Source organism: Sorex araneus, chromosome X (genome assembly GCF_027595985.1).
Source record: "Sorex araneus isolate mSorAra2 chromosome X, mSorAra2.pri, whole genome shotgun sequence".
Taxonomy (NCBI): domain Eukaryota; kingdom Metazoa; phylum Chordata; class Mammalia; order Eulipotyphla; family Soricidae; genus Sorex; species Sorex araneus.
Window position 1 is genome coordinate 161892168 of NC_073313.1, and position 26170 is coordinate 161918337.

Consider the following 26170-nt stretch of genomic DNA (forward strand, 5'->3'; position numbering starts at 1 on the left):
CAGTGGAGACTGTCCCCCCTAGAGTCCGCTGCAGGGCCGCCCCCCGCGCTAGGAGGGCCCGGCCAGGTCCCGGCGGGGCTGCAGCAGGCGGCCCAGCGCCTCTGTCCGGCGGAGCAGCACCGTCAGCTGGGCAGGCAGCCAGCCCGGCGTGGGCCCAGCGCGCAGCAGCGACTCGAGGGTGCCCAGTGCCTGGCCGGCGGCCTGCAGCGCGGCCCGGAGCGGGGCCTCGGGGGGGCCCGGACAGGCCCTCTTGGCTGGAGGCTGCGGAAGGAGACACGGGTGAGTACTGCGCGCGCCCTCGGCCCCGGCCTGGAACCCTGGGCGCTGCCTGCAAACGCTGTGCCTTCCCTTCCAGCCGGGCTGTGAGGCCCCGGGCCCCGAGAAGTGCAAGAGGACGTGGGGGTCCCCGAGCCAGCGCCACCGGCCGTGAGTACCCGGACTCGCCGCCAGCACCGTGCCTGTCAGCTGGGACAACCCAACACTGGATTTCCTCCCCCGCTGCCTAATAAACAGGTCAAGGGCGCGTGGCCGCGTGGTGTGTGATGCTTCCTGGCGCAGGCGTCACGGGGGTCCCGGGTTCTGAGCTAAGCGATCGTGCAGGGAGGGGTTTGGATGGGGCGAGGGACACGCGTGCCCGTTATCCAGGGCGTCGGGCGCGAGGGGTCCCTTCCCGGGCTCAGGGAACGCGGAGTTAGCGCATCCCGCCTCTCTGGTCCTGAGTTCAGGCTCCCGAGTCTCCGTCTAACGATGCCTCCGTCAGGCCCCGCGGCCCCTCACGTACCTCCGAGGGGGGCTCGGCGGCTGCTGCCGCCAAGGGCGCGGCGAAGACGCTCCTCTCCCTTTTCACACGCTCCAGCCGGGCGGCGGCCGTCTCCTCCCCGAGCCCGCTCTGCAGAGAGGATGCGGGGCCTGGCCAGCAGCTCAGGGGACTCAGGGCCCGGTCCCGCAGGGGACACGGACGCGCATGCGCGTGCACCAGTGGACGCCGCCCCTCCCGCCCCCGGCCCGGCCCGTCCAAGCGAGCAGGTACCTTCTCCAGGAAGGCCACGACTCTGGTCCTCACGTCCTCCGAGCCCAGGCACCGCGGGACCGCCTCCTCGTGACACGTGCCCTGCGCCCGGGAGAGGAGAGCCGCTGAGGGGTGCCTGCGAGCGGCCCGCCGGCAGCACCGCGCCCGGCCCGAGGGCGACGCACCTGGGCGAAGTGGGTGAAGGCCTCCAGGGCCTGCTGCTCCAGCAGCCACGGCCCCGCCGCCAGGAGCAGGCGCAGCACGGACGCGAGCCCCGGCACCACGGCATCCTGGAAGCAGAGGCGGGGGAGTGCTGCAGGGCTGCATCCCGGGAGAGAGACACACACCCCGGCACATACACACATCCCAACACACACACACACACACACACACACACACACACGGCCACACCCCGGCACATACACACATCCCAGCACACACACACACACACACACACACACACGGCCATCCCGGGACCCCTGGGGAAGACACACACACACACACACACCCCGGGGCACACACACACACACACACACACACACACACCCCGGGGCAGGGATCCGGGGAGGACAAATGGACACACACACGCACGCCATCCCGGGACCCCTGGGGAACACAGACACACACACACCATCTCTCTCTCTCCTGAGAACCCAGAGCACAGACACCCTCCACAGTGCTCGGCACAAAGCACCCCCCCCATCTTCCCAGCAGCGAGCTGCTCCCTGGCCCAGCCCTACCTGGGCGTCCTTCGGGATGACCAGTCTTCCCAGGGACAAGACGAAGTCAGGCACGGCCAGACGCACGTGGTCAGGCGGGCCCAGCCTCAGCAGCGCGGCCTGTGCGGTCACCACCTGGGGGGCAAGGGCAGGGTCACACGGGCGTCGGGAGCAGTTCCTCGGGCTGCTTACACCCCGCACACGCTCCTCAGAGGGCCCTGAAGAGGCTGTGAACCACACTTCAGCCCAGGGGGAACGCCGCACAACAACTACCAGGAGAGCAGGCCAGTACACACACACACACACACACGCATGAGCTGACAACTAAGGCATCAGTACACACGCAAACACACACACACAGATGGTCTCCTGAGAGGGCCCTGGAAACGGGGGACCACCACAATACAGGAACTACCGGGAGACACACACACACACACACACACACAGTCTCCTGAGGGGACCAACACAATACAGGAACTACCGGGAGACACACACACACACACACACACACACACACACACACACACACACAGAGTCTCCTGAGACAGAGACGGGGACACACGCGCACGTGCACGCGCGGTCTCCTGAGAGGGCCCTGGAAACGGGGGGCCACCACAATACAGAACTACCGGAAGGGCAGGCCGTGCGGACACTGGCCTCTGGCCACTGGCCACCCGGGACGGCGCAGCAGCAGGAGCACCAGGCTGTGACTGGGTGGAGCAGTGGGCCTGCCCCCCCTCCCCTTCCCCTCACCTGGCCGACCAGCTGCAGATCCAGCGCGGGAACGAGGAGCCCCAGCAGCGGAAGCAGAAGACCGAGTGTGTGCTGGACACGAGGGTGCCCCAGGGCCTGAAGAAGACGAGGACTCAGATCCACGGGGGCAGCCACCTCCGGCCCGAACCCAGGCCGGCCCCGGGCGTCGGTAGGGGACCGCGGGCAGGAAGCACTCCCCGCCCAGCCCCAGGGGCACGTCCCCTGCTCCCGGGTCCAAGGGAACTGCACCCTGGCAGGTGCACGCAGCCCGAGGGCACCTCTGCCTTCTGGCCCTGCCAGGACAGGTGCCCACCGCGCTGGCCTCCACGGGCTCCCCAGCGCCACAGCCTGCAGCTGGGGAAGATGACATGTGACCCAGGACCCTGGCTCAGCCGAGGGGGAGGGGGACGGGCTGAACCAGGGCCCAAGCCCAGCCTGTCACACTCCTTGACTCTGCTTCCGCTTTGGTTTTACTTTGACTTCACTCTTTTCACTTTGTTTTACCTTTTACTTATATATATATATATATATATATATATATATATATATATATATATATATATATATATATTTAAAAACATTTTATTTTGGGTTTGGGGTCACATTCAGCAGTGCTCAGGGGTTGCCCCTGGCTCTGCACTCAGGACTTACTCCTGGCAGTGCTTGGGGGATCCTATGGGATGCCAGGGTTCAAACCCGGGTCGGCTGCGTGCAAGGCAAATGCCTCCCCACTGTACTAGGCTCTGACCCCTGTGTTTTTGCCTTTTTTTTTTTTTTTTGGGGGGGCTTTTTGGGTCACACCTGGCTCTGCACTCAGGAATTACCCCTGGCAGTGCTCAGGGGACCATATGGATGCAAGGAATCGAACCCGGGTCGGCCGTGTGCAAGGCCAACGCCCTCCCCGCTGTGCTATCGCTCCAGCCCATTTTTACATTTTATTTCTCCTCTTTTGTTTCACCTTTCTCTTGTTGTTCTGGTTTGGGGGCTGTGCCTGCTCGGAGCCCTGGGCACCCACGCCGGGCACAGCAGGGACCCCAGCCCTCCCACTCCCGCTCAGAAGAACCCAAGGGAGGTCACGTGGGCATTTAAGCTGACTCAAGTCCTACCACTCCACCCCGAAATTGCCTGTTCTCTAGTCTCGGCTCTGTCCTGGGGCAGGCAGCAACGGTTTCTTCCCTTACCTGCTGACTGCTCAGACAGGCCCAGAGCTGGCTCCCGACTTCCACGACTGCGGCCTGCTGCCCGGCGTCCAGCGCATCCCCAGCTGACGCGCACACAGCCAGCAGGGCCGAGAGCGCCGTGTCCTGCAGGGCAGAGCCAGTGAGCAATCCGGATAACCTCAGGCTCCGAACACGTACTGCTCTCCCGACACACCGGAAGGGCACCCAGCGGAACTGCATGCGTGAGGCCGGGTGCATTATTCAGTGAATACCGGTGTGTTTGCTTAAACCTAGTTCTCCTATCCACAGAAACATTTAGCTTCATGTGTGGAAGATCGTTTTCCTTCCAGCTTGAACACTTGAAGGACTGAAATGACAATGTACTTTGACAATAAGGAGGTTTGCGTTATAGCCAAGCAAATTTATACTACCAATTTATATATATATATATATATATATATATATACATATATATATATTTTTTTTTCTTTTTGGGTCACACCCCAGTGATGCACAGGGGTTACTCCTGGCTCTGCACTCAGGAATCACTCCCAGCGGTGCTCAGGGGACCATATGGGATGCTGGGAATCGAACCCGGGTCTGCCGCGTGCAAGGCCAACGCCCTACCTGCTGTGCTATTGCTCCAGCACCTCCAATTAATATTTTAAAGTGACTCAATTTTTTTTTTTAATCGCTGCTGTTTTATGTCTCTAAAAAATCCTTCAACAATGCACATACAGTACCCTACGCAACTAGAGGGTGAGGCGTTTTTCTGGCCGTTGCTGTCTGACGCGGCAGGACTGCGTGGCATCAAGTGACGCCCCTGAATAACCCGACAGGAGAGTGTGCGCGAAGCTCAGGGCAGCTGCGCAGAAACGGAGGCGTGTGTCTTGCCAGACAAGCCTCGTCTGCCTGCCCGACGCCCACGAGGGTCAACCACTACAAGCCAAGTAGGGTCTCACACTGCACAGAGCTAATCGCACCCCCAGACAACTCCTACCACCCCGGCTGCAGGAGGCCCCACGCACCAGCGTGTCCAGCTCGGCCAGCGTGCGGCGGCTGCCCAGCCACTGCCGGCACTGCAGGACGCCCGCCTGGCCCAGCGCCTCGGCCGCGTCTCTCCGCAGCTCGGCCGAGAAGGCCCGGAAGGAGACGTGCTGCCACAGGGGCCAGTTCTCGGCCTCCCGGGGCGGGAACTGCTGGACGAACTCCGCCTGGAAGGAATTGTCGGAACGTGAGACGCGAGCACGTGCACAGACGCTAAGCGGCCCCATTTATGTGCAGATCCAACCAGGCAGGGCTGGTTTGATCTCCTTGAGGCACAGTGCTGGGGGGGGGGGCTGGGGCGGGGGTCCCCTGGCAGTGTCTGGGGGGCCCCATGGTGCCAGGCACCGAAGCCATCCCCAGATGCGGACAGTGTCAGAGCAACAGGGCAGCGAGGAAGGCACTTGCCTTGCACACGGCCAACCTCGTTCTGTCCCCTGAGCGCCATCAGGAGTGACCCCTGGGAACAGCTGGGTGTCCCCCCACCAAAAAAAAAAAAAAGCAATTGTGTGGCTTTAAGTGAGCTGCTATGGCCAAAAAAAAATCCTTAATTAGTGATGCACTGATTATTAAAAAACTCATCTCCGCTGCTGCAACCGTCAGCAGGGAAGCCAGAGACGGCGCCCCGAGATGGGGCAACAGCGCCAACTCCCCTTTCCGGGTACCGAAGTCCACACGGGACAGGCTGGACGGGTTCCCGGAAACGGACGCCAGGGCCTGGGCCAGGGGCCAGGGCTCGGCCCCAGGGCTACTGATTAACTCTCCCCCCTGTGAAGCCCTGGTCTCGGAAAGACGCAGGGAGGCCGGCCTGCTTTGCTGGCGGGCGTGATTTCACCCTGGGGGTCGTGGAAGGCAGTCACGGGAGAGCTCTGCCGTCCCTTCATCAACACTCGAGAGAAGTGACAGCCAGGGTGGGAGACGCACACCAACGCAGCGACCTTGACCTTCGGGGAACAGACCCTGCCAGCTCCGACTTCCCCCCTCTGACAGGCCAGCACCCCCCCACCCCCCCCAACCCCACTCAGCAAAGCTGGTTTGTGCCTCAGTGTGGAACACTGAGACGCCTCCTGAGGGTTTAGAAGCCTCACTTCTGGCAGATGCTCAGCTGCGAGGTCTCAGTGTACAGAGCCGCTTTTTTTTTTCTTTTTGGGGTCACACCCGGCGATGCACAGGAGTTACTCCTGGCTCTGCACTCAAGAATTACCCCTGGCGGTGCTCAGGGGACCCTATGGGGTACTGGGAATCGAACCCGGGTCAGCCACGTGCAAGGCCAACGCCCTCCCCGCTGTGCTGTTGCTCCAGCCCCCCACAGCGCTGCACTTTTAACCCCGAACAACGAATCATGAGGAAGTTCCGTCTGTCTCAATGACAAAGCAGTTTCTGTATGGGGCGGCAGCGTCGACTTCCAGAGAAGGTTCTGGAACAGCAGCTGGAGCGGGAGCAGGGAAGGACGCGGACTGGACTGTCTGCCCTCTGCCCTGCCCTGCCCTGTCCCTGTCCCTGTCAGCCCTGAGGCAAGCCCACACTCAGGTCGCCGTCCGGGGGCCCAGGCCCTGCTGGCTGCGCTCACTGGGGCCATTCCCGTCCCCGAGAGAAACGACGGGGCTTAAGCTGTGCTCCACACTCAGACCGCGTGGGCGAGTGGCCAAGGGTCCGAGTCGCCTCTCGGGGCTGCTGGAAGGGGTGACGGGTGCCACTTGCCTGCTGTGCTGGGGTCATGAAGAAGAGGAGCCGCTGCAACAGCAGGGCCAGGCTGGCGAGCTGCTGGCACAGGCCGGGGCAGGCTCTGACCTGGAGAGACGAGAGCGGGGATGGCGGGGGACTGTGGCGTTTGGGGCTGGAGACAGCGCGGCACCAGCCCCAGCCCCTCCGAGGGTCCCCGCGGCCACCAGGAGTGATGCCGAGCACAGAGGAGGAAGCCCTGAGCCCACTGCTAGGCGTGGCCCCTAAACCGAAGCTACAGTCTAGCTCACACAAACTCGAGTGTGCCCAAACAGGACCGCTGTGCTTCTTCAGGGAAGTGACTCTGTGTCTCTGGTGGTGTCGGGGCCTGAGCCCAGCTCCACGGGCAAGGCCGTAAGTCAGCCCCGAGCCAATCACGGGCAATTTACATGCTTAGTCTCCGTGCCCCATTTCATGCCATTTCCAGCACTTTCTCCAGCAGCATCGGCACCCAGGGCGGAGGAGCTGGTAGCCGGCAGCCGTGACACTTCTCCCTCTCCGACCCGCGTCCCGAGACCAGCAGACCCAGGGACTGCAAGCGAGAGCGAGTGGGCGTGGCCAGCGCCACTCACCAGATGGGCCACGACGATGACATGGTGGGCGCAGAGCTCAGCAGTCCCAAACCTGCAACGGAGAGGGCGCTCCTGTCACTGAGAGCAGCAGAGGCGCCCGGGGACAAGGGCACACAGCTAGTCTGCGGGCTTGCAGCCAAGAGGAAAGCCACCACGAGTCAACTTATGCCATGTAACCACCGCGCAGGCCTTTCCTCCGAGCTGCAAGTGTAAACTCTCGCGCGGTCAGTCCAAGTCTCGCCCCAGACCACAGTCCCTGGTACCGAGCAAGGAAGCACCAGGCGTCCACGGCCAGCAGGGAGGCGATCATCTGCGTTCCCAGGATGGCGGCCAGCAGCGCGGCGTCCTAGGACAGAGTTCATGGCACGTCAGCACCCTGGGGGACGTGCTCAGTTGGTCTGTAGACAGCCCACGGAGCCTGAGAGCACGAGAATGACGCAGGCGACGCCATACATGCCTTGCTTCTACGACCCTCTAACTTGTCTTGGGCGACTGCAAACCACTAAGGAACGCCAGCTGCCCCTGCCTCAGCAAGCGACAGCGGTCCTTACGGAAATTCTACATCTAACTTATGCCCAAGATCAATAAGAGACCAGACGTAACTGTTTTCCCTTTCGGGGCGGATTTCAAATGGGCCACACCGAGAACATGATTATTTATTTTATCTCAGGTGGTGAAGGGGTATCAAACTACAAATCCCCCCCGCCCCCCCCGTACCTAGGACTTTTTTGGGGGGGTCATTTTTTATTGCATTTTCCTTTTCTTAAAATCCCTCCACTTTTTGGGGGGACTGGAGCAATAGTACAGCGGGTAGGGCGTTGGCCTTGCACGCGGCCGACCTGGGTTCGATTCCCAGCATCCCATAGGGTCCCCTGAGCACTGCCGGGGGTGGTTCCTGAGTGCAGAGCCAGGAGTGACCCCTGTGCGTCGCCGGGTGTGACCCAAAAAGAAAAAAAAAAGAAAAAAAAAAAACCAACCCTCCACTTTTTTCTTGTCTCATTTCTGACTTTCCCACTGAAAACGCATTCTCATATATTTTCACTCAATACAGCAGCTAAATATTGCAGAGCTGTGGGTAACTGTTTCCTAGTAGAGGGCTGATTAAAGGCGGACAAGCACGCTCTCATCAGTACACAAATCAGTTTTTTTGTTTTTTTCTGTTTTTTTTGGGGGGGTCCCACCCGGCGATGCTCAGGGGTTAGTCCCGGCTCTGCACTCAGGAATCACTCCTGGCGATGCTCAGGGGACCCTATGGGATGCTGGGAATCGAACCCGGGTCGGCCGCGTGCAAGGTAAACGCCCTCCCCGCTGTGCTATGGCTCCAGCCCCCACAAATCACAGTTTTGACGGGACGAAACGGCTCAGCCAGCAGCAAACTCACCAGCGTGGGGAAGAGCGAGGGGTGCAAGGAGGCGATGAAGGTGCAGAGGTGAACGCAGACGTGCTGGTACAGGGTGGCGGCGGCCTCAGGCTGCCCCGGCCCCTCGGCTCCCTGCAAGTGAACAGGCAGAGAGAGTTCGCCAGAACACTGCTCAAAGCTGCAGAACAGGGCCCTGATAAGAGCCGGCCTGTGGGAGGAAGGACAGGGAGTATTAGCAGCAGACACATCCCGGCGACTTCCGCCAAGACCGTCGGCAAGCGTTTCCCGTACGTGCGGACACGGATTTGTCACTGTCACTGTAGTCCCGTTGCTCATCGATTTGCTCGAGCGGGCACCAGTCACGTCTCCATTGGGAGACTTGTTGTTATTGTTTTGGGCATATCGAATATGCCACGGGGAGCTTGCTGGGCTCTCCGAGAGGGGCGGAGGAATCAAACCCGGGTCGGCCGCTGCAAGGCAAACGCCCTACCCGCTGTGCTATCGCTCCAGCCCGTATTTAGAAAACTAAAATCTAGCGGTCATAAAAGGAATTCCTTAATGGACAAGAACTTTGTTGTTACATCACAGAAACCGGAGCAACAGCGTTGTGGGATGCACACGGTGGGCCAGGGCCAGTTCTTGGCACTGCCAAGCCCCATCAGGGCTGATGCCTGAGCACAGGGTCGGGAGTAAGCCCCGAGCACTGCCGGTTGTGGCCCAAAAGCCAAAAACATTTGCCTAAGAACTTGCAGTTTAAATAGCTAAGACAGGGGCTGGAGTGATAGCACAGCGGGTAGGGCATTTGCCTTGCACGCGGCCGACCCGGGTTCTAATCCCAGCATCCCATAGGGTCCCCTGAGCACCGCCAGGGGTAATTCCTGAGTGCAGAGCCAGGAGTGACCCAAAAACCAAAAAATAAATAAATAAATAAACAAACAGCTAAGACAGCCCTCATCTGAAGTAGAAAATAACCACCGTAGTTCAGCAGGGAGGGGTCTGACGAGGATTCCTGACGAGGAATCCCCGGTGATATCAGAATGACTCCAAGACAGGCCACCGGGGGGGGGGGGAGGGGAACTGCAAGGGGCCGTTCTCTAAGCGACGGCCTGCAGGATCTAGGATCTTGGGCTCCTTCTGTCAGAGGTCACCCTCAAATGCCGCGCTGTCCGCGGAGTCTACTCTACACTAGCAGATGCCTCCCGAACAAAACCAACTCTTCTGACATCTGCTACGCATGCGCATACACGCACTTATTGTTATAAAATATTATTTCATGAAGTGACTAGGGCTGGAGCGATAGCACAGCGGTTGGGCATTCGCCTTTCACGCGGCCGACCCGAGTTCGATTCCTCCGCCCCTCTCGGAGAGCCCGGCAAGCTACCGAGAGTATCGAGTCCGCGCAGCAGAGCCTGGCAAGCTCCCTGTGCGTATTGGATATGCCAAAAACAGTCACAATAAGTCTCTCAATGAGAGATGTTACTGGTGCCTGCTTGAACCAGTCGATGAGCAACGGGATGACAGTGACAGTGACTAGGATACCAAGCAGAAGCAAGAACTTCAGGGCTGGGGCAACAGCACAGCAGGAAGGCGCTGGCCTTGCACGCGGCTGACGCAGGCTCGATCCCCGGCATCCCATGTCCCCCCAGCCCCGCCAGGAGTGAGCCCTGAGTGCAGGGCCAGGAGTCAGCCCTGAGCATCCCCCACAGAAACCCCAAACCAAGCAACCTTCCCCACTTAACTTCCAGATCATTCCAGAAAAGCCCCCCGGGACTGGCTGGATGACCCCCATGCACCGCCTACCTGGCCAGGGCCTCCGAGTCCGGCAGGGGCCCACACCACAGGCCCTGCACGGCCTCGGGCTGGGCGGGCAGCTTGTCCATGAGCTTGACCAGCAGGAGGCAGTGTGGGAGCTGCAGCTCGGCGGGCAGCCCTGCAGGAAGCAGACCCCGAGCTACCACCCAGGCACCGGGAGCGCCACACCCCCCCTTCAGTAGGCACCTGCCTGGCAAAGACATGGGCGCCCTCTTCTTAATGCAAAAAATAAATCCCGCCAAACAAAACGGGGATTCAAAGGGAAGATGACAGGGGCTGGAGCAAGAGCACAGCGGGGAGGGCGTTTGCCTTGCACGCGGCTGGCCCGGGTTCGATTCCCAGCATCCCATAGGGTCCCCTGAGCACCGCCAGGAGTAATTCCTGAGTGCAGATCCAGGAGGAACCCCTGTGCATCACCGGGTGTGACCCAAAAAGGAAAAAAAAAAGCAAAGTGAAGATGACATCAGGCACTGAGGGAACACGGCCTATTTCTCCCCGTCCCGAGGGGGCCACGATCAGTCTGAAGCTTACCTGACGTACTATCCAAGACCGCGTGCGCGAAGGGCTGGAACGGAAGCAGCAGGCCGAGGAGCGCGTCCAGGGTCACCAGGAACGTGCCCGCCACCTCCTCCTGCTGCGCGCTGGGGATCGCGGGTGCGTCCAGGCTCGGAGGGAGCTTGCTGGGGGGAAGCACAAAGGCCCGTGGGTCAGCAGCGACTTAGGGGCCAGGCGAGAGCGTACACGCCAGCCCCGGGAGCCCATCTGGGCCCCCGAGCCCACCGGGAGTGCTCCTGGAGCACAGAGCCAGGAGGAAGGCCTGAGCACTGCCAGGTGAGGCCCCAAGGCCAAGCTACGAGCCACCAGCAGCATCTCGCCCCACTCGGGCACAGCTGCAGCGAGCAAACGGCACGTGGCTCACATCAGCACGGCCCGGCCCGCACCGGGACCACCACGCGCGCTGCTAACAAGGACAGTCAATCTACAACCTCAGAGGCTTCCTAGCAGCGTTCTGATACCACACACATCAGTTTGAGTCATATTTTTTAAGAATTTAAAAAATAAATAAATAACTGATCTGGGGTCAGAGCGATAGCACAGCGGGGAGGGCGTTTGCCTTGCACGCGGCCGACCCGGGTTCGAATTCCAGCATCCCATAGGGTCCCCCAAGCACCACCAGGAGTAATTCCTGAATGCAGAGCCAGGAGTCAGCCCTGAGCACCACCAGGTGTGACGCAAAAAGTCAAAAAGTAATAATAAAATACTGATCGAACACTGAAAAAAAAAAAAAAAAAACCACAGAAACTTTCTCAAGGCAAATTCCTTGGTGATGGGTTTTAAACTGAGGCTTAATGGAAACCTATGTGAAACAAAATATTCTCTGCCCTCTCGTTTTAACTGTGGCCAGAGACAGGGCATGAGAAACCGTCCAGCAGATGAATGAGGTGGGAAGCATTTAAAAAGAATGTGCTTAGGTAAAATCTTTGGGGGACTCGGGTGACGAAAAAAGCACCCATCTGCTAGTTACCGACTAGGTTACTTTGATTCATTTTATGACTCGAAGTTGTGAGAATTAAATTAAAAATAAAATAGAAGACGTACAGAAATAAAACCATTAATAAACTCCGTAGGATTGACCTACAGCCTCTGTGCATCAGAGCGAAGATGTTTGTTTGACAATCAGGCGGGCAAATGCTCACGGGACACTGAGGTGTCCACTCGGGACACTGGCCGGGAGGGTGTCCAGCTGCTAACAGCATCCTGGGCTCCACTGTCCAACAAACGGCGACAATACCAAAGGAGCAGCAGACGTTACTCAGCACAGGGAAAGGTTCAGAAAGGTTCAGGTATCTGGGCCCCAGATATTCCAAGGGGGCCACAGGTGAAAGCTACATCAATGGGGGTGGGGTGGGGGGTGGGAGGGTGGTAGCTCCACATGACACTAGGGGACCAAACAGTTGGGGACAAGGAGGCTGTGAAAACCACCGATCGAAAAGATCAAAGGGTCTGAGAAATGAAAGGAAATTTAATCATGGAGAAGTAAAAATAAAATTACCAAACCAAAAAAATAAATAAATAAAAGGAATATACCAAAGTGTGGGCATGGATATTAAAATCCTTTTGGGGGCCTCTGGTATTTATCACCATAGCAAAATCACTTGGGTGTGAGGTTAAGAACACAAGATTAAGTAAAATATGGAGGAAAAACAAAGTAAGACACAACCGAGTCTCCAATGATTTTAAGATGAAAATTCACTGACAGATACTTTTTATTATTTTTTAAATTTTTATATTTTTTTGCTTTTTGGGTCACACCCGGCGATGCACAGGGGTCACTCCTGGCTCTGCACTCAGGAATTACCACTGGCGGTGCTCAGGGGACCATATGGGATGCTGGGAATCAAACCCGGGTCAGCTGCGTGCAAGGCAAGCGCCCTACCCACTGTGCTATCACTCCAGCCCCCAGATACTTTTTAAGTGACACGCTTTTCATTTAAAATATGCAATGTCTGTTAGAATTTCGTAAGCTCACCTGTGTATCTGAAGGTAAAGGCGGTGCAACATGTAACAAGAATCAGCAAGGAAGGGAAGAAATTCCTGGAATCAAACAACTCTTTTCAGTCTTTGTATACAGGATGTCTTGTCTTTTAGATACATTTCTCTCAAAATGGGACTGGAGCGATAGCACAGCAGGTAGGGCGTTTGCCTTGCACGCGGTCGACCCGGGTTCGATTCCTCCGCCCCTCTCGAAGAGCCCGGCAAGCTACCGAGAGGATCACGCCCGCACAGCATAGCCTGGCAAGCTCCCCGTGGCATATTCGACATGCCAAAAACAGTCACAAGTCTCACCATGGAGACGTGACTGGCGCCCGCTCAAGCAAATCGAGTGATACTATTAAACACCTGTTAAAATTCTTTGCTATTTAAACTACAGGCACATCTATGATTGGCAGCTGTCATTTACAAGGTGAGGTGCCATGCAATACCCAGAGCAAATTAAGTCTCCAGCAAAGAGGAACATTCGCATTCATTCAGTCTACTGAATGAAGTAGCATAGGGCAAACACCCTACCCCCTGTGCTGTCACTCCATCCCTGTATAATACTCTTGACAAATAAGTTCAAGACTGATTTTGGAAGGGATTATGAAAATAAGACAATTATGATTTATTGTAAATTTCACATTTAAGTATTATGATAAAAAAGTAATCCTTACCTTAGTGTAGTGCAAAAGGGAGTTAGCAAAGAAACGACACAATTTGAGTGCTTTTTGAAATAATCTGTAGTCAGCGTTTTCCTGTTTCCAAAAGGCAAACAAGCACAGTGAGAAGCAATTAGTTCAATTTGCAAAGGTGACTCTAGTTTTCCAGATCTCTTAATGAGTACACACAGTGTAAACATCTTCCAGGCAAACACATCTCTGAACTGTTATTAGGAGCAACCCCAACTCTCATCAAAATATTTCAAAAATTGGGGCTGGAGCGATAGCACAGCGGGGAGGGCGTTTGCCTTACACACGGCTGACCCGGGTTTGATTCCCGGCATCCCATAGGGTTTCTGAGCACCGCCAGGAGTAATTCCTGAGTGCATGAGCCAGGAGTAACCCCTGTGCATCGCCGGGTGTGACCCAAAAAGAAAAAAAAAAAAAGAATTTCAAAAATAAGCTCTAAGTCACTGGGAAGAAATCTTGGATCCATGAACACAAGATGAGCAATGCCAAGGCTGTCAGGTTCTAAGGCGGGAGACTTAGCAGGGTGACCTACTGCTGCCTGCTACTAACTTTAAATTAACACAGTCAAGATAAAACCTCTCCTACACCTCATCAAAGAATGACCCAAAAACAAAGATGAGGAAGCTGGGTGGGCAGAGGATGAGGGGGTGGCGCTGCTGGAACCCGTAGGTGGGCACACGTGACGTCAACAGAGCCAGCAACCCTCTCTGAAGAGTCATGTGGCTGGCGCTGGGCTGGTCGGGGTTCAACAGACAACCAGGTCAACCAAAAACCTTAAAAAATAAAAATAAAAAACCCAAACTACCAAAGACACGTAACTGCCTTCAGATACATAATTCCCAAGATGCAAAACAACACCTTTGACGATCACAGCTGACATCAGTTAACACTCAGACGGATCACACAAACTTTAGTACTGAGTGGCGACAAAAATTTCTCCCCAGAAATATAGCATAACCTTAATTAAATCAGCCTAACCGGATGATCCAGTGAGCAAATAGGACTCTTCATTTGGACCTTTGCCCCCCTTCTGCCGTGTCAGGGACCCAGCCCAGGCCTCCCCCTGGCCAAGGAAACGCTAAGCTACCTCCTCAGCCTCATTCGAACCCTCTAATAAAGTAATTCGATGGTTATTTGGGGTAGATGAAGGCCACTTCTTACTAATCCCGAGACCCCGTAAGCGCGGAGGAAAGCGCCCCCACCCGGACTGCTGTCACCCCGTCTTCCCCCGGGGCCGTCGCCCGCGCCATCTGCTCCGCCAGCTGCAGGCAGGAGTGGAAGGCAGAGAGCATGTCCTCGCACAGGCCGGTGACGATGGCTGTGTGTCCCAGCTGACTCTTGAGCACCGACTGGTGTTTCAGGCTCTGCCTAGGGAATCGCAAGGAAAGGGAAACGGTCACCGCACGTGACTTGGGGCGCGAGACGTGACCTGAACGTGGGAGACAATCACCGCACCTCCTCTTGCTAGACACGACGCGAGGAAGACGCGCCAACTCCTCCAAAGCATCCATGCTGCTGTAAGCGTCTAAATCTTTTTCTTTCCTTGTAAATATTAACTGAACTAATGCAGATACTCGCTTGGCCCGGGGGACCCGAAGGGGGAATGAAACCACCCACTGACCCCACCACAGGACCCGAGGGTCTGGCACAGGGGGGGCTAACAAGTGGCTGTGACGCCTGGTAGGCTGGAGAAGTCCAGAGCGAGGGGGGGATGGGCGCTAACTTATTCTCAGGGCATGAGGCCCAGAGGACAGAGGGTTGGAGCAATAGCAGAGCAGGTAGGGTGTTTGCCTTGCACGCAGCCGACCCCGGTTCGATTCCCAGCATCCCACAGGGTCCCCCAAGCACCGCCAGGAGTGATTCCTGAGTGAAGAGCCAGGAGGAACCCCTGAGCATTGGCAGGTGTGACCCAGAAAGAAAAAAAAAAAAGGCCCGGAGGACAGAGGGGGGCATGCCAGCTGGGGGGGGGATGCCAGCTGGGAGCTGCAAGCTGGGAGGAGCCAGGGGTGGGAGGGGCGTAGGAGAGGGACATCGTGGAGGGGGACAGGAGGGGACACCCCAGCAGAGGAGCCGTGCTGGTGGGACGGGGACACAGGAGAGGCGCCCTCGGTGGGAGGAGGGAGGCAGGGTGGGCGGGCAGGCGGGCTGATGAGGAAGCCTGGGGGGCCCCAGACGGGGCTGCTCCTCCCCCCAGAGAAACCGGGGGCGGGGGGATTCCAGCCGCAGTGTGACACAACCCAGTTTGTTCTCTCAAGACTCGTCTGCATGCTGGGCAGAACGTGAGCTGGGGAACAAGCTCTGAGCCATGCCACGGGGTCTCTGTGCACCCCCCACTCCCAAGCGCCGCTGACTCCCCCTGCAGACGAGAACTAAGGTTCTGGGACATGAACCCAACGGCCCCACGCCAGCACCAACGGCCATGACAGCGCTGCGCTCTGTCGGCAGTTCGTGAGCTGGCGCTGTAAGAAGCCCCTGAGCACTGTGACAGCTCCGACCAAACCCTCCCCCCTGCCCCAACATCGGAGGCCACAGGCACCCCTGCTGGTAGCGAAGGCAGATACCTGCTCTAGCCACAGTCCGCTCTAGCCACAGTCTGTAAGGGACGGAGGCCTGGGAACGGGCCACTGTATGCAGTCAGGGGGCCCGAGGCGGAGGTTTACTGGCCTGTGATTTCAGAGGCACGAGCCAACGAGGTGGGAACTGGTTTCTGAGGTGTCAGAGGAAGAAGGTAAATGGGTATTGTAAACGCAGTGCAGGGGCCGGAGTGAGAGGACAGCAGGAGGGCGTTTGCCTTGCACGAGCCGACCTGGATTCGGTCCCCAGCATCCCCTAGGGTCCCCCTGAGCAACACCAGGAGTAACCCCTGAGCACTGCCACGTGTTACCCAAAAGGCCAAAAAAAAAAAAAAAAAACCCAACTAAACAGCGCAACAGAACTTGTAAATAATTAGAATCTTGGGACACTACTGGTAAAGATAAACAATCCATTTTAAAACTTACTTAATTATGAATTTCCAAGTGTTGGCGTGGAACGCGTGGTCCATACCGGAAATCACAGAGCAGATGTCCAACAGTGAGTGAATAACTATCATGAAGAGAACATTCCAAGGGTCATAAACTTCCCTTATGTGTCCAAGGACTACTGAACAATTCTGACCTTTACTGGAAGAAGTAATGCAATTTCGGAGCCCGAGACAGCAGAGTTTAAAGCATTTGCCTTGGGGGCTGGAGTGATAGCACAGGGGGTAGGGTGTTTGCCTTGCACGCGGCCAACTCGGGTTTGAATCCCAGCATCCCATAGGGTCACCTGAGCACCGCCAGGGGTGGTTCCTGAGTGCACAGCCAGGAGTAATCCCTGTGCATCGCCAGGTGCAACCCAAAAAGCAAAAAAAATAAAAATAAAAATAAAAAAATAAAGCATTTGCCTTGCACATGGCCGGCCAGGTTCGATCCCCAGCAAACCATATCTCCCAAGCCCACCAGGAGGAATTCTTGAGTGCACAGCCAGGAGTAATAAGCTCTGAGTACTGCCAGGTATGGCCCCAAAACAAAACAAAACAAAAAGAAAAGAAAAAGAGAAACCAGCTTAATTACACATAAAAAGGGCACTGTTACATATATAATAAACATATGCATTCCTACTAATATGTATCTGGGAGAGAATGAAAATTGCATTTTTTTATTTGCTTTTTTTTGCTTTTTGGGTCACACCCGGCGATGCACAGGGGTTACTCCTGGCTCTGCACTCAGGAATCACCCCTGGTGGTGTTCAGGGGACCCTATGGGATGCTGGGAATTGAACCCGGGTTGGATGCGTGCAAGGCAAACGCCCTCCCCGCTGTGCTATTGCTCCACCCCTGAAAATTGCATTTTCTACTGTGAATCCCAATTTAAAGTATCACCTCAGAATGCAGCAATTTGAAAGAATATGAAGTTGTGTACTTTTTAAAACTCTTGTGAGGAAATGATCTATTATAAACATAAACTAAATATGAAAATATGCTAAAGCATCAGATGTCCACTTTACAAGTTCTAAATTTATTTATTTATTTTTTATTTATTTTTTTTTTTTTACAAGTTCTAAATTTAACACTAAAAATGCATTAGACCGTTTGGGTTTGTTTGTTTGTTTGTTTTAAATGAGTAACGAGCAAGATGTCCCGAGTCAGTAAAAAAACATGCTAGATTAAATAAAGTAACTGACCAGAATTAGAGTAAGAAATACGTTTTCCAAATTATCAAATGCTTTCTTTTCAGCAGATCGACTTTAGGGAGGAGAAACTCCAAATCAATAATAGTGAGTTTTTTGTTGACATAATGAATGTAATCAAAGTAAAGTGAAAGTAAAGTGAAATTTACCAGTTACACAGGCGGGGTGGGGGGCTGGGGATGTAGGGGGGTAGGGGGGAGGTATACTGTGATTCTTGGTGGTGGAATATGTGCACTGGTAAAGGGATGAGTGTTCGAGCATTGTATAACTGAGACTTAAACCTGAAAGCTTTGTAACTTTCCACATGGTGATTCAATAAAATAATAAGTTAAAAAAAAAAAAAGAAATACGTTTTCCTCGCTCACCTAGGACCATGCCCACAGTCCCATCGTTCTCGTCGGCTCCCGGTTCCACGCAGACCATATCCAGCAGCTCCAGGAGCTGCTTTTGGAGGGAATAGGCCTCCTTGAACAGAGCCTGGAGAAGATCCGAAACGAGGTGCAAGCGCCCAGAGTAGACAGATTCACTGTTCTGATCACAAAGGCCAGAAAAAGAGCGAAGTCATTAAAATTTGCAAGAGCCACGTTTATTTCGATACATTCTATTAAAGATCATAAATGTTGGGGGGGGGCTGGAGCGATAGCACAGCGGGGAGGGCATTAGCCTTGCACGCGGTCAACCCAGGTTCGATTCCCAGCATCCCATAGGGTCCCCTGAGCACCGCCAGGAGTAATTCCTGAGTGCAGAGCCAGGAGGAACCCCTGTGCATCGCCGGGTGTGACCCAAAAAGCAAAAAAAAAAAAAAGATCATAAATGTTGGGGCACAGCGAGGAGGGCATTTGCCTTGCATGCCGCTGACTCAGGTTCAATCCCAACATCCCACTCGATTCCCCAAGTACTACCAGGGGGGTAGGATATCATTGGTTTGTCCTTTCTCCCTTGTCACAAAGAGTTTGGGTTTATCTGGTAATAATCTCTAACCATTTTAAAACATTGGTATGTCCTGTTCTCCTTGCCACAAGGAGCTTAGGTTTATCGGGTCACACCCATCGAAGTGCTCAGGAGTCACTCCCATTCCTTTGTGTATCTGTAACTACTTCTATGCTCTCTTCCCCAACCAGTTAATCAGCTTTTTCCCCTAATCAGACTCTGTTAACTTGTAAGGTCAGATCTTTCTAGGACAATGAACTTGTATTGTAAGTTAATCTTGCCTTTCTCCTCTCCTAGTGTCTTTTGAATAGTTTACTTTAAAGCAATGTCCCTTTTGCATGGACAAAGAAAGACAGTTGTTAATATGCTTTTGGAACATGGGATTTAATTGGCTTCAAATATTATTCACTCCCGGGCATCTGCTTTCTCAACTTAAGCCTCAGCTGCCCTTACTTCCTAGCACCCACAAAAGCAGGGTCCCGACGAGGGACTGGATGCACCCAGAGCAAGCAGTGAGTTATGTCCTACCCTGGCATCGAGATGGGCCTGGCCAAAGTGCCTAATGCTTAACTATAAAATCTTGGTCATGGACAAATGTTGTCATGATCATGGACAAATGCTGTCATGATCCAAAAGCAACTAGGACCCTGCTAGGGATAGGAAAGACTAATCTGGCCTGAGCACTATAGTCTGAAATCGAGATGACCCCAGGAGAGCAATTTTATAAGCTTAATGCATTCTTGCCGTATCCATACAAAATGATTGATATTATGAATGCTTATATATTAGTTGGACAAGGAGAGGAGAAACACACCCATGGGATTCTGCTCTTGGGTGGGTGTCCTGATGAAAGAGAATCTGTCCTAGAAGTAGCATCCCGTGAGGGAAAGAACTTTACCCCTATTGATTGTGACCACACCTATGTGTAAGCCCCAACCCTCATGCTGGGGGATTTAACTAGGCTGAAAGAGTGGGCTGGGGGTTCCAGTGCTGGATCCAGATCCAGATCCAGAGCGAGAGGGAGAATGAAGTAGCACAGGGGAGGAAGAAGCAGGAGGAGAATCAGAGGAGAATGGAGATGGGAATGGAATAAACTGCAACTGAGACCAACCAGCCTGGCCCTCGTTCCTTCCTTCGCCTCCTCATCATCGCCATCAACCTCCCCAGCGTGGGGGAAGCGGCTTGAGACTACCGAACACAGGTGGCGGGAGAGATAGAGCACTGCTGCCCTGTGCCCAGTGTGCCCCTTTCTTTTTTTGTGTTTACACACAGGGGTAATTCCTCAGTGCTGTGCCAGAAGTAACCCCGGAGCACCGCCAGGTGTTTGGCCCCAAACCCAAAAAATTAAATAAAATTTTAAAAAAAAAAAAAAATCAACATTAAAAAAAAAAAGACTATGTGATGCTTTTTAACCAAACACACATTTGCTTATAAAAGGACACCCAGTTTCATCCACACCCTTAGTCTACTTCAAAAGACGCCCACGATTAGAAGATACGCCTGACTCGCCAAGTCTTGGAAACAGAACTAAGGAGGAGAGAGGGCGTTAGGTTAGGGCCTGGGCACCTTGGCCCCCATCAGCAGGGAGCAGTTTCCAGTGTGTGTCATTCGGCACGCACTGCTAGTCCCCCTGCAAGGGCCCCGTGGATGTGCAGACGGACAAACTACGGTAACTCTTTGTCAGGACCTGACCACTAAGGAACTCACATGACCCACCATGGTGCATCCCTGTGATCAGAACAAGTCCATACTACTTTTTTTTTTTTGCTTTTTGGGTCACACCTGGCGATACACAGGGGTCATTCCTGGCTCATGCACTCAGGAATTACCCCTGGCGGTGCTCAGGGGACCATATGGGATGCTGGGATTTGAACCCGGGTCGGCCGCGTGCAAGGCAAACGCCCTACCCGCTGTGCTATCACTCCAGCCCCAAGTCCATACTACTTTTTTTACCCAGCACAAAAGTCCACTCTGTCTACCTTCCTATAGCTCCCACTTTGAAACAATTATTCACACACAGGTTCTTTCTTCTATGAGAAGTCGATTCCAGTTCTCTGAGATCAACATCAAATACTCGGTCCCGTGACCCAGACTCTGGGCTGCCTGGTCTCTCCCTCACCTTACAATGGACGAATGTACTTTTAATGACGTGCAGGACAGAAGAGGGCAGACTATGGATATGTTGGAGAACGACGGATTCCTGCGTGGCACAGACATGCTGGACACATCCTGTCAGAGCCCCTAAGAGCTGCACCATTGTCTGGAAAATAAGGCAACAAGCTGCGTTCAGAATCGATCAGACACAGATGAGGACAAACACCCTTTCCTGCAGAATAGCAACACATCGTCCTCGACTACGAGTACTGGACATGACTCGTCACTGGACGTTAAACCCCAAGCACACGCCAGGTGTTCTCTGCAAATACTCGATGTCACAGGCAGGGCACGCTATCTTTTTTTTTTTTTTTTTTTGCTTTTTTTGCTTTTTAGGTCACACCCAGCAATGCACAGGGGTTACTCCTGGCTCTGCACTCAGGAATTACTCCTGGCGGTGCTCAGGGGACCCTATGGGATGCTGGGAATCGAACTCGGGTCGGCCGCTTGCAAGGCAAACGCCTTACCGGCTGTGCTACCGCTCCAGCCCCAAGGGGCACGCTATCTTGTCTTGTAAATGCTTAGGTCAATTCAGTGCAAAACTATACGAAGAATTCGGCATTTTTAAATTTTCTGCATGTGTAGCTGTAGTCTAAATTTTAACTCAAGCTTTAGACCATACACAAAATATATAGATAATTAATATTAAAATGCCCCCATTCGGGGGCTGGAGTGATAGCACAGCAGGTAGGGCGTTTGCCTTGCACGTGGCAGACCCGGGTTCGATTCCCAGCATCCCATAGGGTCCCCTGAGCACTGCCAGGAGTAATTCCTGAGTGCAGAGCCAGGAGTAACCCCTGTGCATTGCCGGGTGTGACCCAAAAAGAAGAAAATAAAAAAGTCCCCATTCAAAACTTCCTTGTGATTTGGCTTACTTGTAAAATATTCCTTAGGGTGGCCTGGATTTCCAAATTTTGGCTCGAGAGTCCTTTGGCTTGACTTGTTAATTCACACATCATGTCATCAAATAATTTCACAGTCTGTATAAATAAGATTACACACAGGAATAAGAAAAACCTCAACTGAACCACTTTTTAAGAAGTCAGGTGATTTGCTTTTGCATTACTAACACTCAAGGGATCTCTAGCTTAACAAATGTACCTAATAAGGCTAAATAGGCTTCTTAGTATATATTATAAAATACTGCTATCATTTTAACTCTATCAAATATATATATGCTATTTATGTAATCTAATTTTTAAAATAAAGCTGCAGACAGAAACAGATTGTTTTTCTATCTTGAGCTATTTAATAACATCAAGGAAAATATTCTCAACTATGTAACTACCTGAGATTTTAAAATCTCAGGGCTGAGTGTAATAGAGACATTACTGGTGCCCGCTCGAGTAAATCGACGAACAACAGGATGACAGTGACATAATTATCGAGTAACTACTGTTCACATACGATAGTCTTAATCAACAGTCACACAGGCTCCCTTTTGACCAACTTAAAATACCATTCCCCTGGTCAGGAGTGCCCCCCCCCCCCCACAAAGCCAAAAACTATAAAAATAAGTAAAAGTTGCCTTAATATAAATAATACAAATAATTGAAGTCCAGTTAACAAAAAGATCCTCAGTATCTGAAAACACAATGCCTTTTAGCACTTGTTTTTGGTTTGGAGGCCACTCTCAACAGTGGTCTGGGTACCCTGTGGCACCAAGTATAGCACCTGGGCCTCCCACATGCAAAGAATGCACCGATGACCTGCACATGCCCCGAGCCAGTAGTAGTAGCCAACCCCCACTCAATCCGGCTCTCGAGGTACCTCCCTGGCTACAACAATAAGTGATTACACAAACCCCATCAAATGTTCATGAGTGTTCTTTCTGCTACTATGATCTGTCTTGCAGATGTTTGCTAAAGGGAAAACGAAATGCAATCTACCCTGAGGTCAACTGCCACCGCCTACACGGGCAGATCAACACAGTACCTTCGGCAGCACTTGTGACAAGAAGGTCTCCTCCAGCATCTGGTGGTCCACGTGGGGCACAAACATGTCTATGGCCGTTTTCAGAATTCCTGCAACGGAAGACGGGGCATGGTTTGTAGGGAAGTGCGGTCAAGTCGCTCAACGAAGGGTTGAGCTCAACGAAGGGTTCTGTTCTTTCCCGACGCTGGGATGTGTGCACCATCAAGCAACAGCCCACAGGGGCGGCGGGGGGTCCGAAACCACAGCCCAAGGGCAGCCCCCGGGCCAGCAGCTGAGGGCAGGTGAGTGAAAGCAAGCACAACCGAACTCTCTACACACTCACCAACAGCTCACGTGAAACACGAGAAAATGTGCACCCACACATCTGGATTTCAGAGCGTCACAGGATATGCAGAAGAGTGAATAGAAGAATGTAAAAGAAATTAGATGAGAACGGGCAATCGCCACCTCAGCCACTTCAGGCTACGGGATAGATGGTTCATGACCTTTTCTACCTGTGTATGTTTCGCATGTTCCATAGTGAATATGCTGAGTTCTCATACAGAGTAAAAATTTAATGGCCAGTTTAAAAAAAAAAGTCAACAGTAAACTAGATTTGAAATAAACAGTGCACATCAAACTGCACAGTAAACAGAATAAGCGACTTTGAAGCATGCAGTCTACTCTGCAACTCCTCTCTCGACTCAACAACTGTCACTGTCACTCCGTTGCTCGATTTGTTCGAGCGGGCACCAGTAACGTCTCTCATTGAGAGACGTATTGTGACTGTGTTTGGCATATCCAATACGCACGGGGAGCTTGCCAGGCTCTGCTGCGCGGGCTCGATACTCTCAGTAGCTTGCCGGGCTCTCCGAGAGGGGCGGAGGAATCAAACTCAGGTCGGCCGCGTGAAAGGCGAACGCCCAACCGCTGTGCTATCGCTCCAGCCCTCAACAAATGTCCAGAAAAATGAGAAAATGAACTTACTTCCAAATGATAAGCCTGTCATCACCTACATCACACCGGGTTTTTTTTTTTTTTGCCAATTAGAGTTTTTTCTAAATCCAAGAACTCACGTGCAGCGGAAGTCAGAAAGCAGATAGCAAGTTATGTTTCCTATCTGAAAATGTTGAACTCGGACCCACTCAACCTTTAAGGCAATGCACTGTCTCTGGCAGATGCCCTGTCTCTGGTGTCAGGGCGGCAAAGCTTCAGATGTGTGAGAGAGGAAGAAACTGAAGTGGGTTTATGCCCGGCAGCCCTCAACATCCAAGGCAACCCCCGGCCCAGGAGCCAGTTTTACTCACGAATATGTTCAGCCCAGTCACTGGCTTCCTGAAACATGGAGTGACACAGTTAAGGAAGACACTGGGATGGAGCAATGGCCTACTCGGGTACTTATTTTGCATATTTAAAGATTCGTTTTGGGGGCTAGAGCAATAGCACAGCAGGGAGGGCGTTGGCCTTGCACGCGGCCAACCCGGGTTAGAGTCCCAGCATCCCATAGGGTCCCCTGAGCACCGCCAGGGGTGATTCCTGAGTGCAGAGCCAGGAGTGGCCCTTGTGCATCGCCAGGTGTGACCCAAAAAGCAAAAATTTAAAAAAAAAGAGTAACCCTTGAACATTGCCAAGTGTGGCCCCAAAACAAATAAATAAATATAAATTAATTCGTTTTGGGGGCTGGAGTGATAGCACAACAGGGAGGGCATTTGCCTTGCACACGGCCTACCCGGGTTCGATTCTCAGCATCCCATAGGGTCCCCCGAGCACCGCCAGGAGTGATTCCTGAGTGCAGAGCCAGGAGTCAGCCCTGAGCATCGCCGGGTGTGACCCAAAGAGAAAGGAAAAAAAAAAAAGTGTTGCTGTGGGGGTTACACCCGGCGATGCTCTCTGGGTTTACTCCCGCTCTGTGCTCAGGAATCACTCCAGGGAGTTCTCAGGGGACTTGAACCCGAGCCAGGTCTGTGCGCTCACGCCCTGTTGCTCTCTCGAGGCCCCAGGAATGATGACTCGTTTGAAAAATCTCCTTTCTTGAACTGTAAGCAATCAGGTGGACTAATGAAGGACGAGCCACCTCGAACACGGGCTTTAATTCTGCTTCTAAAATCTTAACTGGCCGGTGAGAGAGAACAAGCGGGGCCCAGATCCACGCTGGTGGTAGTAGCAGCAGCCGCCCCCACCCCAGAGCAGGGAGTAGTCATCATCCCTGATCCGATCCCTGAGCCCCATTCACCCACCTCTAGACGGAGCTGGTAGCTGCCCTGCACCCGCATCCCTGACTCGATCCCTGACCCCCTGAGCCCCCTCCAGTACTGAGCCGGTAGTAGTTGCCGCCCCGCATTCTGCATCCCCAACACCTACTTCGTAGTAGTAGCTGCCCCCAGTCCTGCACATGTCCCGAGCCAGTAGTAGTAGCCAACCCCCACTCAATCCCCTACCCCTACTTATTCCCCCCTCCAGCACTGAGCCAGTAGTAGTACCCCCCAGCACCAAGCCAGTAGTAGTAGCCAACCCGATTCGATCCCCAAACCCCCTCTCTATCCTCTCTCCAGCATTGAGCCGGTAGTAGTAGCCCCCTCAGCCCCGAGCGGGTAGTAGTAGCCCCTCAGCACTGAGCCGGTAGTAGTAGCTCCCTCAGCACCGAGCCAGTAGTAGTAGCCCCCACAGGACTGAGCCGGTAGTAGGAACCCCCAATACTGAGCCGGTAGTAGTAGCCCCACAGGACTAAGCCAGTGGTAGTAGTCCCTCCGCACAGAGCTGGTAGCAGTTGCTCCCTCAGCACTGAGCCGGTAGTAGTAGCCCCACAGGACTGAGCCGGTAGTAGGAACCCCCAATACTGAGCCGGTAGTAGTAGCCCCACAGGACTAAGCCAGTGGTAGTAGTTCCTCCGCACAGAGCTGGTAGCAGTTGCTCCCTCAGCACTGAGCCGGTAGTAGTAGCCCCACAGGACTGAGCCGGTAGTAGGAACCCCCAATACTGAGCCGGTAGTAGTAGCCTCCAGGACTGAGCTGGTAGTAGTAGCCCCCAGGACTGAGCCGGTAGTAGCAGCCCCCGGGACTGAGCCGGTAGTGGTAGCCCTCAGCACTGAGCCGGTGGTAGTAGCCCCTCAGCCCCGAGCCGGTAGTAGGAGCCCCACAGGACCGAGCCGGTAGTAGTAGTCCCCCGGTACTAAGCTGGTAGCAGTAGGCCCTCAGCACTGAGCCGGTAGTGGTAGCCCCCCAATACTGAGCCGGTAGTAGTATTCCCCCAGCACTGAGCCGGTGGTAGTAGCCCCTCAGCCCGCGGGTGTAGACGGCGCCTCCACCCGCACGGTCTCCCCCGACCTCGGCCCGGCGACCCCCGGGGGCGGGAGACAGGATATGAGCAGCCGCGGCAGGACGGCCGGCAGCTCCCGGCGGCACCGCGTCTCGGGCCAGGCGCGCAGCTCGTCCAGCGCCGCGCCCCGGGACATGCCGCCGGCGCCGCAGCCGCGCGCGCGGCTCGAATCCTCCCGCCACAGCCGCGCCGGAAGTGCCGGAGGCCGGAAGTGCCCGGATACCGGAAGTGCCCGGCGGCCGGAGCGCCGCTCCTCCGCGACCAGCCCGA

At 54.3% G+C, this 26170-nt stretch overlaps 1 protein-coding gene across 3 annotated transcripts; it reads right to left on the reverse strand.

The window, feature by feature from the left end:
• Positions 1–23: 23 nt before the first annotated feature.
• Positions 24–26170, reverse strand: FIRRM (FIGNL1 interacting regulator of recombination and mitosis). Of its 3 annotated transcripts, XM_055121682.1 has the most exons (25): positions 25947–26000; positions 23893–23932; positions 22929–22970; positions 22607–22695; positions 21547–21651; positions 20637–20777; positions 17953–18118; positions 16378–16462; positions 14581–14746; positions 13364–13444; positions 12682–12746; positions 10683–10831; positions 10140–10269; positions 8361–8547; positions 7243–7325; positions 6980–7031; positions 6387–6476; positions 4670–4855; positions 3663–3785; positions 2482–2577; positions 1750–1863; positions 1195–1299; positions 1031–1111; positions 782–889; positions 24–261 (listed from the first exon to the last, which is right to left on the reverse strand). In XM_055121682.1, exons 4-25 carry the CDS (start codon positions 22670–22672, stop codon positions 49–51), a joined length of 2592 nt encoding a protein of 863 aa, XP_054977657.1. In that variant the 5' UTR covers positions 22673–22695; positions 22929–22970; positions 23893–23932; positions 25947–26000; the 3' UTR covers positions 24–48. The 3 variants fall into 3 exon arrangements, 2 of the variants coding, with proteins under 2 accessions (XP_054977657.1, XP_054977656.1); XM_055121681.1 differs by lacking the exon at positions 22929–22970 and having other exon boundaries at positions 25947–26166; XR_008627309.1 differs by lacking the exons at positions 24–261; positions 782–889; positions 1031–1111; ... (4 more) ...; positions 4670–4855; positions 22929–22970 and having other exon boundaries at positions 6391–6476; positions 8361–8471; positions 25947–26170.